Source organism: Eumetopias jubatus, unplaced genomic scaffold, assembly GCF_037043125.1.
Source record: "Eumetopias jubatus isolate StellerSeaLion01/CBP00866 unplaced genomic scaffold, mEumJub1_p1.0 scaffold_7, whole genome shotgun sequence".
Classification (NCBI taxonomy): Eukaryota; Metazoa; Chordata; class Mammalia; order Carnivora; family Otariidae; genus Eumetopias; species Eumetopias jubatus.
Window position 1 is genome coordinate 22,387,538 of NW_028274813.1, and position 18,107 is coordinate 22,405,644.

Genomic DNA, 18,107 nt, shown 5'->3' on the forward strand with positions numbered 1-18,107 from the left:
TATATTCATTTCTCTAAGCTCTGAAATCTCTCAAAATTTAGTCCATGGAATATAAATCCAAGGTTCATAATGGGCTAAACTGATGAGAAAGATGAAAGAATCAGGGTTTTAAGATAATAGGGAATGGCCAGGGTTGTGTCAATGGGAAGGGCCACATCCAAGACCAGCCAGGTGTACAATTCTGGGGCACCGTAGTCATATCATATTGTATGTGAATGGTGCCCCCTAGTGTGGAGCAATGCATGCCCTGCCCATTGGTCCATTCAGTACATCCTCCTTGAATTTACTCCGTGCCAGGCATGGTTCTAACTGGTGGAAGATAGCAATAGAGAAAGCAGATAGGAATCCCCGGTCTCATGAAAACTAAAAGCATTCTGACTGTATTATTATTTTTTTAAAGGCAAAAAGCAATGGGCCAACCAAATAAAATGCATATATATATATATATGCAGAATTTGGCCCATTGGCCTACCAATTAATGACCCCTGCTCTAGGCTTTTAAATTATTTCTGTAATCTTGCAGGTTTAGCCACAGGGACAAAACACAGAAATGTACTGACCACAGGTTTGCATCTCCTGCTTAGCTCATGCTTAATGAGAGCACTGTGTACATAGAAAAGTTGGCTAATTAATTTTCAATTTAAATTCTGTAACCCCACCCCAGTGTCTGTACTTACTACTCCTTCTTCCAAGAAAACATAATTCCTAGAGGTGATCGGTTAGGTAAGTGAGGAAGGAAAACTAGAATGAGGTGGGGGTCATGGCATTCTGCCAAAGCATTGTCTGCCTAGACATCGGTCCTGGAAACTAATGGCAGAGGCGAGCCATTGAGCAATGTTCAGTGTGGCTCTTGAACCAATTCAAAGTCTGCTCCTAAACACCTACAAATTTAATTAAATTTTTTTTTCAAGGCAAAAGGAAGATTCCCTAAAGCTTCAGGTCTCTTAAGGGTTATGTTAACAGAAGCAGGGGAAGTACAGAATTTAAAGAGCTCACTTATAAAGAAATTTATTTCTCAGTATTATGGCATCTTAATGCCACTTGATAGAAAGTTTTAATTTAATCTGCATGTAGGCAAAATGGAACTAAAAGAAGGTCTGGTCACCTAGCTGCTTTCATGGTTGTCTGGAAGATTTTCTTTTTCTTTTTCTTTTCTTTTTTGCATTGGAAATTTCAGTAACACTGAAAAGAAAACTTGTATTAATTTTCTGCAAAAAGCTTTAGAGAAATGCTCTGATGGTACTCAAAGAGTTTAAAAGTTTTCCACCTCACAACTCACTTTGCATTTTCTTAAATAAGATCATGACTCAAAAATATTTAAAGAACCTAGGTCACAAATCTGACGAGAAACTGTCACAGTATAAAGGTATAAAGACCAGATGTAAGCATCCACATCTTCTAAAAAATAGAACAGACCATCCCTGAGTACTCTTTCTCTTTTCTACCTGCCTTCCAGAATGCTTTCTTTCCAAAAACCCCTCATAAATGAACAATAACAATAATCATCATCAGAGGAGAGAGAGTTTCCTATCAATTTACACGTTAAATTAAATTACTTTTCCCAAAGTCTAGAAGCATTTCCTGAAAACCGTCAAAAGTATTAATTTTTTTTCTCTCTCCCTCTCTTTAAATCACAAAGCAAAATTCCACTGTCCCTCTACCCCCCCTCCTTCTAAAAAAAAAAAAAAAAGTTGTCGAGTTTTGCTTTTCTATTCACTGCAGTTCTGGCCAAAGTAAAGCCCTCTTTCTCAGTGACGTCAAGATCTTTACCAAGATTAGGCTTTCATTTCTCTATTGCAGCAATTAGCCAGGGAATGTATAAAAGGCTTCAGGGAGACTCACTGGGCTGCAGAGAGAGAGGCACTTTGCACCACAGACAGATAGCACGAAGGAAAAGCCAGAGGGAGTGAGGAAAAGAGGAGTCAGTCGCTCCTGGGGAAGGGAGAGAGGGAGACAGCTTGGGAGAAGGAGAACAGAAAGTGTGTGTAAAACGGAGTAAAGAAGGGGAAAAACTACCCTTAAAGCACATTTTTTAAAACTCTGGCAATTCAAGAAAGAAACAGGCTACGTTTCTGAACATAGAGACAATGAAAAGCTAAAGAAAATTTTGCAATCTCTGCCACAGTCTCATAGGTGCTTGGAAATGAAAGTAGAACTGCCTGTCTTTAACCGACTCTGAGAGGGGTAACTGGATTAGGAACGGGTACGCCAGTTTGTGTGTGTGGTTTTTTTTTTTTTTTTAACATCTTAAATCCTGAAAAAAAAAAAAAAAAGCAGCAGCTCCGAATTGAATGAATTGATGGGCACACTCCAACTGCTGGGCTGGAGAGACTGGACTTGGTCTTACCATTTCTGCTTCTTTGAAAGAGGAGACAACTTGGGCTTCCTTTTAATTTAGTTTTTCTCCTTCTCCCCCCACCCCCGGCCTTCCCCTTTATCTCCCCCACCCCCTCTATCACCACCCCCCTTTTAAATAAGAGGGTGAAAGGGAACCAGAGCGCACAAGGGAACTGACTGGGAGGCAGAGAAGATGGGCATCCTCAGCGTAGACTTGCTGATCACACTGCAAATTCTGCCAGTTTTTTTCTCCAACTGCCTCTTCCTGGCACTCTATGACTCGGTCATTCTCCTCAAGCACGTGGTGCTGCTGCTGAGCCGCTCCAAGTCCACTCGCGGGGAGTGGAGGCGCATGCTGACCTCAGAGGGAATGCGCTGCATCTGGAAAAGCTTCCTCCTCGATGCCTACAAGCAGGTGAGCTGCTCCGGACAGGGGCTTCTCCCGTGGTCAGCAGGGGTAGGGGTTGGCAAGTTAGGGACAGCAGGCCGTGGGGAGCACTGGGCTGGGGTCATGGAGCTCTCTTTGGGGGCCTGGTGGTTATGCTCAAGGGAGCTCCTTCCTGCACCTTCCACACCTGTCACACAGGTTAGATTTGGGGCTGACAGGTATTAAGCCATAATGACTCGGCGTGACTTAGTAAGGAGGCTTTCTAATAAGGGTCATTCGTGTCTTGCTGCAATTTTGGAGTAGAGGGTGTTTGTGCCGGTTAAATAACTTGGGGAAAAGTCAGAAAATGTTGGGGGAGGGGAGACTGCTGCGTTTAACCTGCTCTTGTCACAAACTGGGATTTTGAGGGTTTGCTTGATGAGAGGTGGAGGTGCATTAGGAAAGACAGTTCAATGGTGGGTACTGAAAAGCAAGGGGAAAAAAAGACAATGCTACTCAGAACCCTCAGAGTTGGCAAGATGTAACAAAATGGTCACAGCCAGTGTGATTTGGCATAATAGCCCCCCTCGTTTCTGGTAGAGGTAAGAGTTAATGAAGGCAGCCCTGTGTGCAGCATCCTCCTCTACATGGACATTTTTGTAATTGAAGGATAGTTGACATACAATGAACAGGTGTACGACATGGGGTTTTGACAATTATATACAATTATATACATTAAGAAATGTTCACCATGATATGTGTGGTTATCATCTGTCACCATACAAAGTTATTACAAAATTATTGACTATATTCCCTATGCTACACTTTTCATCCCCATGACTTCTTTGATTTGAACCCTTTTGAAGTGGTTATCAGGCACCGAGTCCCGGGTTACTGGATACCAATTTGCAAAAAAGAAGGAGCTGAGAACTAGCTGTCAGAAATCAGACTTTGTAGGGGAAATCACATTTGCTTTCTCAAAAGTGAAACAAGTTGTCCTAGAAAGAGCAGATAAGTCCATTATGGTTCGTTATAGTCTCAAACCTGTTATAACACGTGTCTTGAGCACTGGAGCAGTGACCTTACTTAGCTGCAGAACTCATGTCCCAGGGCTGCTTCTCAAGACCAGACTTGATGATCTTTGTTTCTAAGACTTACTGTCATCCCAGCCTTTTGGTAGGACACCCCCAACTCAAATCTCAAGGGGCAAAGGGGAACTGGTCCTTTGTCCATTGTCCTCTCTGCCCATGCCCACATGAGTCCTAAAGATCTCTGGGCTTAATTAAGAAGAATGGACTCATTTGGCAAAAGTTGTGGTCCAAGTAGACAATCTTGGTTTTCCCTAACTGTATTGGGGGACCTTGTCTGAGATGCCAGGGAAGGGAGTTTGAGAGACATATGGAAGCCAGAGAAGTGGTACATTATAGACAAGTGGCACCTCAGAAACAGGATTAAAACTCAGAATCAGAGAAGGGGGAAGGAATGAATCCCCCATCAATAAACTCTAGAAAAATAAATCTGTGCACCAGGAGAGGAACAGAAGTAACTTCTAGTCACAAAGAATCCAGAGTAAGCTTGTTCCACTGAAAATTAAACAAGTGTTCAAGAAGGAAATATTCATCATGAATTAGGGGCATTTTACTATATTGCATGTCTTTGTTATCAAAAGTTACCTGCAGAACATCTGCATATGTTGTCCTTAAGGCCAGAGAATAGTAAGGGCTCTTGTTAGTAAAAGTTCCTTTATAATAATAGGAAACAATGCTTAAGCTTCTAACCATATAATTTCCTTTGTGTTATGTATGTTTGGCAAAGGGGAGTTGAGGGAGAGAGATATCGAGATGACCATTTCATTCCCACAAATGTATCATTGAGTGTGAAAATTTTATGTTTTGATTTGGGAGTAAAGACTTCGGAAGAGGGTGGAGAATGCACACTCATGTATGTCAGGCACATTATTAGCAAGTTCCCTCATCCACATCTGGATTTTGTAGGTATTAGGAAGATAACATGCCAATGCCAGTGGCTTGAACTCAGCATATTAAACTCTTACTTCTTTGAAAGATAATTGACTTTTTGCCTATAAAAGGAAAGTCACCAGTTGGGAGAATTTTATTTATATGCATATATCCTTGTATAAATATCTCACATAAAATATGGGGGCTCTGCTGTTACCCACAAAAGGAGTGTTTCTCCTCTTAAGCAGCTTATTGGAATAAAAAGGCAAAAAAACCCACAAATGCCTCTTCAATAAACTTTATTATTTTTTTTTCACTAATATATAGTGTGTTGCAATATTTTATGTTTTGTAGTCCAAGAAATTGACAAGGACAAGTGATTTTTTTTCTTTTTTCTTTTTTTGCATATGGTTTATGATTCTTCTCCTATATTGTGTCTGTTGATTTGATTAGTGACCAAGTTCACAACTGATGTTATTATGTTTGCTTTTTATGATTTATATAATAGATACCATGAGAAGAAGCAACTCAAGGACCCATATATCCAGAGACAAGACTGGACTGTGTGTCTAATGAATAGAAACGTTGTGAACACAGCTTGCCTTGATTTTAGGTCTCCTTCTGTCTCCCAAGTATGGCAAGGTGGTGGTGGCTGTGGTGGCATTTAAGGGTCACGGTGAATCTCTGAAACAGGTTGAATCACTTCCCCGACTGCTGTTGTCATCTGCGACACTGTCTTTGGGTGTAGCCAATCTGGGGCCACACTGGATGAGGTTCTGTGTGAGACAGCACCACTGTATTTCACAATCCTGACTTGCGTTACTTTGAGGCTGCCACCTGCAGAAGCAGGGTTTTCCCGGCTAAGGGGTTTGCGCACCTGTAATACATTAGGCACGTCCTTTCTAATTCCCTTTGTTGAAGGTCAGATATTTGGGAAGATATTGCTGGCAAAGTGCTATCCCTGTATTTGGCTCCAACAGGAGGCCACAAGGAAATCAACAGAACAAAATAAAACAACTCTTCTTCGTTAAAATATTGACTGGGAGTTAAAATTAACTTCAGAGGGAAACATTTAAAGATAACTTGCGCTTGGTTAGAGGGAGTTCCGTGCAAGGTATTGATGAAAAAGAATGTCTACGGAAACTTGTGACAGAGGTGAACACCAGATGTGTGTTCTTTAAGTTTTCCTAATCTGTGTCATCGCGTCTAACACTGCATCCTTGTGCTGGTGTTCCAAGACTCAAAAATGCAACCAATAAGCAAACTACCCTGTCTGGGAGCCTGGCTCCTACCTAAATGAAGTGTAAAAGTAAACACGCAGTATAGATGCTGACAAGCAGTTTAGCTTCTGCGTGGTAAATACTGCAGTAGCACAGAAAACATATTCATTTGAACATATAATTTTGGTTTTGAAAGGGTTTCTAACATCCTTCTCCTCTTCATTCACCTCAAACCTTTTGACACTAGTTTCTACAATGGAAAATAGCCCTTTTAAGAGAGAAATTGTCCCAAAAGAACACAAAGGAGGCCACAGCCAGAGCTTGTCCATCACTTGGATAAACCACTAGGAAGTGCTAGAGCGCAGGTACAAATCAAGGTTTTCAAGGTACAAATCAAAAAGAGAATGACCAAAAGGAAAGAGTAGGTAGCTCATTCTTCAACTCTGGTTTATTTGGCCAATTTGAATGTAAATGGGTAAATTGCTGCTTAATAATTGTTTGGCCATGTTTGTAAGGCCCGCTGATGTAGTCTGGTCATTATGTCAAAGAATTTGAAAATTCTTGATGGTTAATAAAGCCATTCCAGGGCTTCGGGTAGCAAGAAGGATGTGTAAATATTGTTCTACCACATACCCACCACCATTTTTATCATTTGCTTTACTTCCTACCATGAGATGAGGTGATATTTTGTCCAGAAGCCTTTCTTGGGCTGTGGAAAAGGGGGAAAAAAAACAAGGTTAGTAGTATATGCTCTATTTCCAGCTTCTGCCTGATGAATGGTTCTTTTTTTCCCTTGCCCTGCATTTCACAGTCCACATGCTAAAGAAGTATTATCCTTTTCCCCATGCACTGAACACTGTCAGTAAAAGGAATACCATCATCAAGGGAGTCAATTTATATGCCGTATATTTACACTCTTGTTCATATTTATAAATATGGCTATCACAACATTTGTGCTCTGCCCAGAGATGCCCTGTATTGTAAAAATGCAACCCTTTATTCACCTCCCTTGTTGGTGTTGTGTTGATGTTGATTACACAAACATAAGAAAGGACAACTGTAAGAGCGCAGATGAGAGCGATAAAGTCAGTGATGACGATATTACATTTTACGTATGTCCTTTCTGATCCTTGCAAAATAAAGGGACCCTTTGGGAACATCGGAACTTCAAGACCAATTAGTGGAAATGATGCTTCTTGTGTTTGGGCATTAAATACTGGGCAGGGTTCTCTTTAGAGCAGCTAATGCTGGCAGGGAAAGAGGTACCGACCTAATTACTCTTCCGCAAGAGTAAAAAATGCCTTTTGAATGCCTCTTTGGCAAATATGTCTCATTAAGGACAAAAACCAAACACAAACCCTCTAAGAAGGAGAAATTAAGATGATAGGTAACTTGTGGCCAGGAGACTTTCTGTGCCACTGTGGGAAATTAAACAAAGTTTGGGAGTACCAGGGGATAACTTGTTTTTGTTGAGCTTCTTTCCTGCAGCCTAAATGTTATTATGGGATGAACTTTATTTTCTTCATCATCCTGGCTCTTTGTCAAGGAATGCTTTGCTCCTGGGGAAAGCAAAGAATCTTCCATCATTGAAGACAATGGTGATTCTCCCATTCTGTCTCAGCAGGGAGTATAACTGAGCAAACCAAGAAACTCTTCATTTGAAATTCTGGTCATAATAGGAATTTAATTGTCACAGAGATCAAATGAGAAATGACATTGTTCTCAAATTGCAATTGAGAAAAGACAATAATGTCCTTTTAAAAGATTTATTTTTTAGGTTAAAGGGAACTTTCATTTTTTAAATTTCTGAAGTTTATTTTTTCTTTATCATTGCTAAATTATCATCAGCAGGTTTTAGCAAAATGGACAAACTTTTACAATTAGTTGATGAGGTTTACAAAAGCAGACTACTGGTCTACTCACGTTGGGACTCACAGATAATGGGTGTTTTTTTTTCTTATAGGTTTATTATTATCATTGGTCTTACACGTTTTCTCTAACCTAGTCACCCTCATGAACAGGATGTCCCCTTATGACCTTCCAATCTGCGATAGGGTCCCATGGCTGCTCAGCAAAATAAAGAGGATTGGCTACTATCATTTCATACACAGACCAGCCGAGATAATCAAGAACATATCTGGTGTTGATTATGACAGAACTCTACAATAGGGCTCCAGGATTCACATTTCCAAATTATCTGACTCAGTAGCATATCCATCACCCAAACACAGTTATGTTCTTTGCAAGTCAAGATTATTATTAAGTGTAAAATTCTTCATTGGCCCCTACTCCTAGGATTATAACCGCTATTATTCACTCAGTAATTCATTCAACAAAATCCCCAGCTTAACAAAATGCCAACCCTGCTGCTGGCACTACACACACACACACACACACACACACACACAAGCATGTATTTGGTAACTCTTCTAATTTTTAATTTTAGAGTAAATGTATTATACTTGTTTGAAATTTTCTGACGTGGACTAGTCTGTATTTTGAAAAGAATTATGTGGCTGAGCTATGTGTCACTAAGAAGAAGGAGGAGGTGCTTTAACTTTCCAAGAAAATTAACTACAGGTAATAAGAGAGTCACCTGTGACTGAAGCATCAGATTAGATTGTTCAGTTGAATAATCAAGAATAATGCAAGGATCAGCAGCTCTGCCTGGGTGAGAGTCAGGGGCATCAGAGGTCTTTAAAATGACTCCAACAAGCAGATGGTTGTTTTCACCTACCAAGAACCTATAAGTCTACAGTCCAGAGATGATTTTTCTCCTGTGTATGGGTTGCTCACTTAACAAGAAGTCACTATGACAGTTCATGGATTTAGACTGGTCTGAATGCATTCAGATCTTTATATCACAGTGTATTGAGGAACACAACATAATATCATTGAAAGCAGCCCTCCTATAATTATTACCTGTATTTTAAGTGGGAAAAATCTAACAAGAAGGTAATGGTAATGCTACCCACCACCTAGATCTACAAAGAAGTACAAGAAGTACCCATAGATTAAAAAGTTTATAATACCTTTAAAATGTGTATCTTTAAATTGTAAGTATATTTTAATACCTCAGAGATGAATGAGGTATTATTTTACCTCATATAAAATAACCCAACTGAAAGTGGCTTATTAGATTTCTCCATCTAGTGTAACTTGCAAATTAACCAAGAAAATTAACATAAATAAAGTAACTTTCTCCCTGATAGTAACTGAAAACAAGCATACTTATTTAAATCATACCAACAGCTTCCTTTTCTAAGAAACAAGGTTGTTATTCTAAGATTTTTTAGGAAAACTAATTGTATCATTTCAAATCTGCATTGCTAGGATTTTTCAGAAGGGAGAAAGAACTTCTTTACTTCTTTCTCTACAGTTAAAATGAGTTATGTATTCACATTAGATAGAAGCTTCTGAATAAAAGACCTTGAGTATTTTACATCAGTTTGGATTGTTGAGTTTTTAACAATTTACTTCTAAGTGACTTCAATTACTAGCAGTGTTATGTGTGGCTGTATTTATATGAAGGGAATAAGTCGATCCAGTTGGAAGTGTTTTGTAATATTAAGTATAGTGTATAAAAATCAATTGGGCTGTCGTAAGTTGTCCCTAATGTTATTGGCTTTGATTAAACCATTCTAGGGGAAGATCTGATTGTGTTAATTCAAACTGAGGTAATTGGTTCTTTTATGTTGCCAGCTTTTTATTATCAATTTACAGATCCAAAGGCCAGCAAACTTTCCTTTAGTCTGTGTTCAGCTATTTAAGCCACTTGCAAAGGGGAATGTGGAACAATTTTCTTGCATACCTTCTTCTATACCTGCCTGAATATTTTTTAGTTCAGAGGAGCTCCTTAATAGAATGTATGATAGACTAGTAAATGGTTTGTGATTTCCTAGATAAAAACAAGAAAACAAACCAAACCAAAAACACATGAAAAATGAGGAATTAAAAGAATTCTGGAATAATTGTATGTTTTTGTTATTTCATTTGTTTTATGGAAATGGTGAGGTTCCAGTTGTAGGAACCTGAAAGTAAGTAGCAGCTTGAGAAACCTCCAGGAAGGACATCATATAGAGAAGAGCTCAAATCACTTCTAAGGATAATCTTTTTTTTAAAAATAGAATTTCCCAGAAAGATGATATGCTGTTTCACATGTTTGGGTGACATTTAATGTTGGAACCTATACCCACACAATGATTTGTAGTGTACAAGAGCTCGTTTTCTTATGTTATCACCCTATAACTGTCCAAGGAAGGCACTATTATCACCATTCTACAGATGGAAAACCTGAGGCACTGAAGAGGTGAAGTGGAAGTAGCCCTTCCAGTAAATGGCAGAGCCCAGGTTTTCTAGTTTTGGACAGAAATACACTTCATTGGGATCATTGTCCATTGGTTGAGATTAAATGAATTAGCATCATGGAAGAACATAAAGGTCTTTCCCAAGTATTTTGGAATTCATTAGTGGGAATTCAGAAGGAGGTACCTAACTCCCACAACTCTGATAATTTCTCTTAAACTAGACCATTCACTTTTAACTTTTAAAATGAAGCCAATTAATCATTTGTTATACAATGTGTGTTAACCATTGACAGCAAAGTAAGGGTAGTAAAGAATACCAGCCTCAACGTAATGATGAAGAGAGTTAACTGAGATGCCTTCGATGCTGAAAACAATTAGCCTCAGTGACTCTACAGAATGAAAAAGACTTCTACTCTTTTTAGGGCCTTTTTTTTACATTACCTGCCATGATGCCTCTTTACTTAAATCAATATAGGTTTATTACATCCTATGAAGGAATACCACATTTGATTAGAGCCAGTTGTTTCTGTATAGAGTGAAATGGAGTAACAACGCATTTCATATGGTATTCTCTGCCCCTTTTTTTTTCACCACCAGGTGAAATTGGGTGAAGATGCCCCCAATTCCAGTGTGGTACATGTCTCCAATTCTGAAGGAGGTGACAACAGTAGAAATGGTGCCCAGGTGAAGATGGTTGATGGAGCCGAATGCCACCTTCTTGACTTTGCCAGCCCTGAGCGCCCACTGGTGGTCAACTTTGGCTCAGCCACTTGACCTCCTTTTACTAGCCAGCTGCCAGCCTTCAGCAAACTGGTGGAAGAGTTCTCATCAGTGGCTGACTTCCTGTTGGTCTACATTGATGAGGCTCATCCTTCAGATGGTTGGGCAGTGCCTGGTGATTCTTCTTTGTCTTTTGAAGTGAAGAAGCACAGGAACCAGGAAGACCGATGTGCAGCAGCCCACCAGCTTCTGGAGCGTTTCTCCTTGCCGCCCCAGTGCCGAGTTGTGGCTGACCGCATGGACAATAATGCCAATGTAGCTTATGGGGTAGCCTTTGAACGTGTGTGTATTGTGCAGAGACAGAAAATTGCTTATCTGGGAGGAAAGGGCCCCTTCTGCTACAACCTTCAAGAAGTCCGGCGTTGGCTGGAGAAGAATTTCAGCAAAAGATGAAATCTAGATTAGCTGGTTAAAGGTATGATTGTAAAAGAGTTGTTTTTTTTTTTTTAAATTATGTTAAGGAAAGGAAACTAAGAACTGAATCCACTATTTCAACTGAGTCCCATTGTCTTGCTGAAAGACAGGAATTTACATGTCAGAAGAACATAAACCTCTAACATCTCCATATTCCTTTTACCACTCAAATGGCATTTGGCTAAATAGTACCCCAGCACATCTCTTCCTAGTGAAAAGCCCTGAGTGAAAAGATCCCAAGATGGAGAGGAAGAAACCCTGTTTCAACATGTGTTCATTCTGCCTTGGGAAAGAAGTAATGCAGCTGCTGCATGCTTTGGGACTTGAAGAAAAGACTTACCTGAATAACTACTATGTTGGGGAACTATTGTCCTTATTAGTATAAGGGGTATTGCCTACACTTTATTCAGCATGGATAGAGCCCATCTGGAAAGTTCCCCAATATTTACTTATAACGAGTCCTTGAGCCCAGACCTTGTGGTTAAGACTTGTGTTTAACAGTGTTCGAGTAGTTTCTGCTGTTCTAGTTTCTAGCCTTGTGGTGCTCTATGCCAGTCTAAACATCCCAGAACTCACAGGTATATTTGCAGATATCAAGAATGATCCCTACCTGGAGGATGAGGATGATTATCTGAAATCTTAGGGTTCCTCTCTAGGCAAGTGGGGAAAGCCCTAGAAGAAAATCAAATTGACAAGCTAGGGACAGGAGGCAGAAAGATGAGGAGGCTTCACAGAGTTTCCCCTTGAAGCAATAGAGAGTGGGACTAACTTGTTAGTCACAGAAACATGGAAACATAAAACATATATGGGCCAGAAAAAGAAACAGCTCAACTGAAATTAGCATTGAGAATATACATATGAAATCAATGTATTTATCATATACCCCTCAATTGAGGGAGAAAGGGGGATAGAAAGGGGAAAAAAAGAACCCCACACTTCATTATTTGTAATTATGAGGATTCTTTGGCAGAAATAATTACTTTTTTAAACAGGTCTGTGGTATGTATATTTTCAGTGGGTGAATTATACCCCATGATACTGATTAAATGTAAAACCAGTAGGTCCAGTGATGCTGGTCTGTCCCTCTCCATTCCTACAATTATGATGTGGCCCCACTCATTCTTGGTCTTAGTCTCCATAACAGTGGCTGAGCTGGAGAGTACATTCTTCATAATATAGTCTTTATAATATATATAAATATATTCTCAGCTGCTGTGGGAGGTAGGTGCCCTGGCCATTCAGCTATAGCACTGTTCTCCTCCCAAAGTAGGTGAACTATAATGAATAAGAGGTGCAAATAAGCAAGATTTCTTCAGTTACAAAATAGAGGAATAGAAAGTTTGAGACAATTCTCATTAATAATTTTGGAGGCTTTGATATAAGGCAACCCTCAGTGGCATGGAATTTGGTGAAATGGAATTCCCATTTACATTTAAATTTGGACTGGGTCTTCCTTTGTTCCAGTTAGCTGAGGTCTAGTAATCTAAGGCCTCTTTCATCATTATAATGCTATATATATATATATATATATATATATATATATATATATATATACACACATACATACACACACACACACACATTTCTCTTTAATGATACTATAGTTTTACCTAGAATATAATATCTAAATATCATAATCCCCAAAGAATAGACCAATTAATTTTGTGTTATAAATTTTTTATTGTAAATTTGAGGATGCTGTCAGATCACAGTACATGGTTGTATTGATATGTACAATCAAAGGTTCTTATGACCATTCCATTAATGATTGAATCATAAAATAAAAGTCATAGAAAAAGAAATCTCAAGTTGAAAATATCTTCTGGAACTAGTTGCCTGAAATAAGAAAAAGGTGGAAACTGAGTGTGTAAGAACAAAAAATATATTAAAAAAACAAAACAGAACTGGAACAATGTATCAGTCATATCACTAGTTTACTGTTTAGATATTAATGTACTATTTTAACTGATTTTTTTTACAGCAACATTTAAGCTTTCCAGTGTCTTAAATTTTATAAAATACACCTGCAAAGAAACAAAGCAAATTTTGAAAATGTGGCATCATCTAACAAATTTCTGGAAATTCCCACGGAAAACAGATTATTTCAGAGTTCCCAGTCATTAAACCCTATACTCCAGACTACTCAGTGGGCCCCATTGAATTTTATCTTTAAAAAGGTGTCAAGATTATGTGGTACCCTAGAAAAGTAAAATGAAAACTTGGTTGCAGCACACTCACCCTGTTGTCCTTAAACTTCCCCTTTGTTCTACATGTACAATAATGGAACAGGATGTTAGAGAAGCTGGTGGGGGGATGAGATTTGGCTAAGGCAGTGCTAGTTGTCTGGGAAAAAGGATGATGGAAAAAGCACCCAGTCGTGATATATGTTTAAGGAAAAGAGAAGGTCGTGTGTGTGCAATTCCTCTCCATGAGGATATTCCAATGGAAAAATGAAGCAGTGGAAGTAAATATACAAAGGCATAGGCTGAATATCAGGGAAAAAGATATGTTCAATAGAACATAGAAGACTTTCTGGAAGAAAGGCAGTTAGGGGCCAATGAAGAAAGTGAATTGACAAAGCTCAGGAATCCTACAGTATGTAGAATGGCTTGGTGTTACCAGAGTTATGATAAGCCTGTAATTATGTAACCTATTTATCTCAGCATGATTTTTTATGATTTCCTATGATGTATCTTTTATGAATATAACAAGAACTCATTATTTGAAGTAGAAGAGAATCAATGCTTAGCTGGTATGCTCAGATAAATTATTAGATCGTCAATACCCACCCCACCTATCTTGTCTTTGTAAAGTATGTTCATTTGAACAATTGTTCAAACATACTTTGTAAAGTATGTTCCTTTGAACAATTGAGACTTAAACATCCCCTCCCCCACAGGCTGTGTTTACATGGAGCTATCAGTTTAGCCTTTTAAACTGAATTAGCTTGTCTATTATTGAAATAGTTTCCAAGAGATTTTAGATATTATCATAGCATCTGGATTTACTCAAACATTTAGTGTTTGAAAGATGTATGTCTTGGAACTATTCAAACTTACTTTATTTTATTGCTTAGAGAAAATTTTAGTGGAATCAACAATGACTTTCTTGAATGGGCATGAATGAAATGCCCACACAATAATGTAGAAATGTTTGATATAGATATTAAAATGTAACTGACCTCCTTAGAGGCAGACTAGTAACTGTTCTTTGTATAGCTAAAGTGACAGTCGTTTAACTTATATGACTTTTTATATTCATGTTTTGGATCTCTGGTACTATGTCTTCACCTTGTTTATAGAATGTACCCTTGATTTTTGGTAATATCAAGTTCTAAATGACCTATTGATTTAAATTCTGCCATTAAGCAGAAAATGCCTATTCTATGACCAAGGAAAGAAGAGAAGCCTGCTGTCTTTTATTTTGCCTGAAGTGTATTTCACTATTTGGGCTCTTGAATAAAAAATATGAAATATGGTGAGGTCATGTGTGGGTACTGCCTTGCTGCATAAAATACCAGAGGGCATGTTAAAGACAAAACTATGCCTTTGGGAGAATTCCCAGCTGGATACAAGGTGCTCTTAGCATGCCCTATTGGTTATATCCACAGCAAAAGGAATGCACTGATGTACAGGACTTTCCATTCCGTAAAGCTGACTGATGGTTTGGAAAATTAGCTTAATTAGAATCATATGGCCATTGCAAAGGGGAAAATGTAGACACCAATTTCTGTCCCATTGAAGAGTTAATGGAAACCTCTCCAGCACGTAGAGCTTTCAGAACATGTCCAATGTCATGTCTCTCAGCAGTGGAGATTAACAGTAAGAATTCCAATTCCAGGAACTTAAAATGATATTGCCAAAAATCAGAGCAAAATGTTTTTAGTTATAGCCCAACTTTCTCCCTACTTTCTCCTTTATCTTAAAAATAGAATCCAAACTTAGGTTTCATATGTACATCCAGAATGGGGCACAAGTATGGATCTCTGCTTGGTGATCAGCATTTTCTTGGTAGTATCTTGAGGTCCTCCATGAAAGAAGGAAGTAGGGCCTGGGAGAGTCAGGAAGTTGCTAACTGAGAAGAGCTAGGCCCTGGGAATTTGGTCAACTGATTTGGGAGAATTTGGAAAGAAACTTCTCACCAATGGAAGAGGGCTGCTAGGTGTCAATGAATGACTTTAGGGTGAGGTGAATATTGGGCCACTTCCTAGTGCCTTATGTTGTGGATAGCAGCAGAAGCAAGGTCTCAGACTTAAGAGACCCAGCTCTGTTTTAAGGTGAGTCTGAACCAATAGAAAGCAAACAGGTACAGATGTCCAAACAAGACTGCTCATGCAAGTCAGGGCTTGCTGCCCATCTGAGGCAGTAGCACCAGAGCTCCACGGAGTTTATTTAGTATTTGCTGAGGAGATCTCAAGGACCCAGGAAATGTTAAATGAAGTCACTATTTGGGCTCAAAACTCCCCCCTATCCCCCCAAAGCAATCAGGTAAACACATAAATGAAAGAAACCCACAGAAGGGGGTGGGGAATAAATAGAAATTCTCTCAAGACTTCTCCAGACTACGTCACGGGCCCATGTACTTTTTATGTGTATTAGGATGAGAGACTATGAAGACTTAAGTATCCAGGACTTTGTAACCAAAGCAATTAAAAGATATTGGGTAGGGAATGTTGGCCAGTTTTACTTAGTTTTGCATCACATTATCGCCAGACTCTATCACTAGCCCAAGTAATCGGGCGCCCAGAGAGGGAGACTGGGATGTGCAGAGGTGACTAGTGTGCGAATGATAACTACTGATGAAAGAGTCACCGACTCAGTTAGTGGTTGGATGTAGTCACATTAGTTTTCCTCTGCCTGTCTTTGTCTCCCTGGCAAGGAGACTATTTGGGGCATGATGCTATGGGTACTGGGTAAATGTGGTGAGAATGCACGTGTGTATTTCTCTGCTGCTCAGTTGCAGAAACAGAAATGCTTTGGAGATTATCAGTAGAAAGAGTGCTATTATATTGGTGCTGAGTGGTATGTGTGCTTTTAAAATTTGTTCTTGTATTTTAATAAACTTTGAATAAAAGAATAAAGTTACTCTTTGGTTCTGTTTGTTTATTTTGAAATTACTCTTTAGACCTTGCCCCTGGCTGGAACATATTCATGGTTGACAAGGGAAAGAGAATCCATCATTCTAATATTTATTCCTTGGTATTTGTGGGTAAAGACGCCAGTGATGCCAGGTTATTTTAATCTCATGCTGTGTGCCAGAGTCTTCAAGGAAATCAAGACAAGTTAGAAGAAAATCTTCAGATACTTTCCATTTTCGTGAACAAGTCACACACAGAATTCATGGAAAAGGCCCTATTGAGACTGCAGAGCAAAATTTTACTTTGTTGTATTTATGCCCCAGGTTTTTTAAGTGCAATAAATAAACTTTCCAGGAGTTGTTTAAAACTATATATATACACCTATATAAATATATGTATCTGTATGTATGTAGATATATATACATACAGATATCTGTTATATAAAATATGCTTGGCAGTGTATTAATGTGGAATGAAAAAAATTTTAAACATGTTTATATCAAGTAGTTTGCATTGTGAGAAGGTATAAAGGATATGAATGGTTTATGTAGGCAATGGCCTGTTAATGATAAGAGATATATTTGCAATGGGTTAAATATGTGCATTTTGTTCCTGAAAACAGGTGACTTAACTGATGTACTAATGTATCTTGAGACTATGAACTTGCTCATGATTTCCTGCATATTATAATTTCATTAATACTTGTAGTGTCTTATATAATATGCCAGAATTTTAATGGAAATTTGAGGAATCATGACTCTGACAACTATTGATTGGGATTCTGTTCTTTGCAGGGTAAAACCTATGCAGGGCGCAATGGGAGGTGTTAAAGCCGTGAAACGAAATTCACTCCCCCCCAGGAGCCTGTCATCAATTTGTCAAAGCTCTGCAAGTGACAAATTCAAATTAGTCGACAAAAAAAAAAAATAAAAAGTAGAATTTATTGGCCAAAATAACCAAACCCTAGAAATGATTGGAATGAAACTTACCTCAGGGACAGTTGGATGGATCCAGGGACGTTAGAAACCTTCAGTGCTTGCTAAGTCCTTTGTCTCTGCTCTTTCTGGGTGTCAGCTTTTTCTCTCAGATCAGCTTCTCATGTTGGGTGATCTGATTGCGGGAAGTTCCTTACTTACATTCTTTTTTTTTCTTTTATTGAGATATAATTGACATATAACATCATATTAGTTTCAGGTATACAACATAACAATTTGTATATATTGTGAAATGATTACCACAATAAGTCTAGTTAACACTTGTCACTGTATGCAGTTTGAAAGAACTTCAACCTAAAATGGAACTGGAAGATATAAAATGGGAAAATTCAGAAAAAAATCTTAAGGAATGAGAGATGATTTCCCGTAAAGGCGTGATTTACAGAAAACTGATAATATTGGAATTTTCTTAAATGATAGGGAGTTGTTCAGGGATTGCCTCAAATCAACGTTGGGAAGCTTTGATTATGGTTTCCAGACACATGAACAGGAAATGACCCAGATCAGGTTGGTCTTGCAAGATGAGTTGAATTGAGCTTTGTTTGTATGACTGGACTGGTTTTGTCTGCTTATGGGATTTTCAAAATCGATCTTCATTTGTTTTTTAACAGACCGAACTGAGCTCTCTCCTCTTTATACTCCTGCCCATAAT

The 18,107-nt window shown here is 38.6% G+C and overlaps 1 protein-coding gene across 1 annotated transcript; it reads left to right on the forward strand.

Annotated features, from left to right (window-relative positions):
- The first annotated feature begins 2,530 nt into the window (after nucleotides 1-2,530).
- On the forward strand, nucleotides 2,531-11,382 carry DIO2 (iodothyronine deiodinase 2). Its single transcript, XM_028094419.2, is given in 3 exon segments — nucleotides 2,531-2,752; nucleotides 10,787-11,357; nucleotides 11,360-11,382. Coding segments are annotated over 3 exon segments (816 nt in total).
- The last annotated feature ends 6,725 nt before the right edge of the window (nucleotides 11,383-18,107 follow it).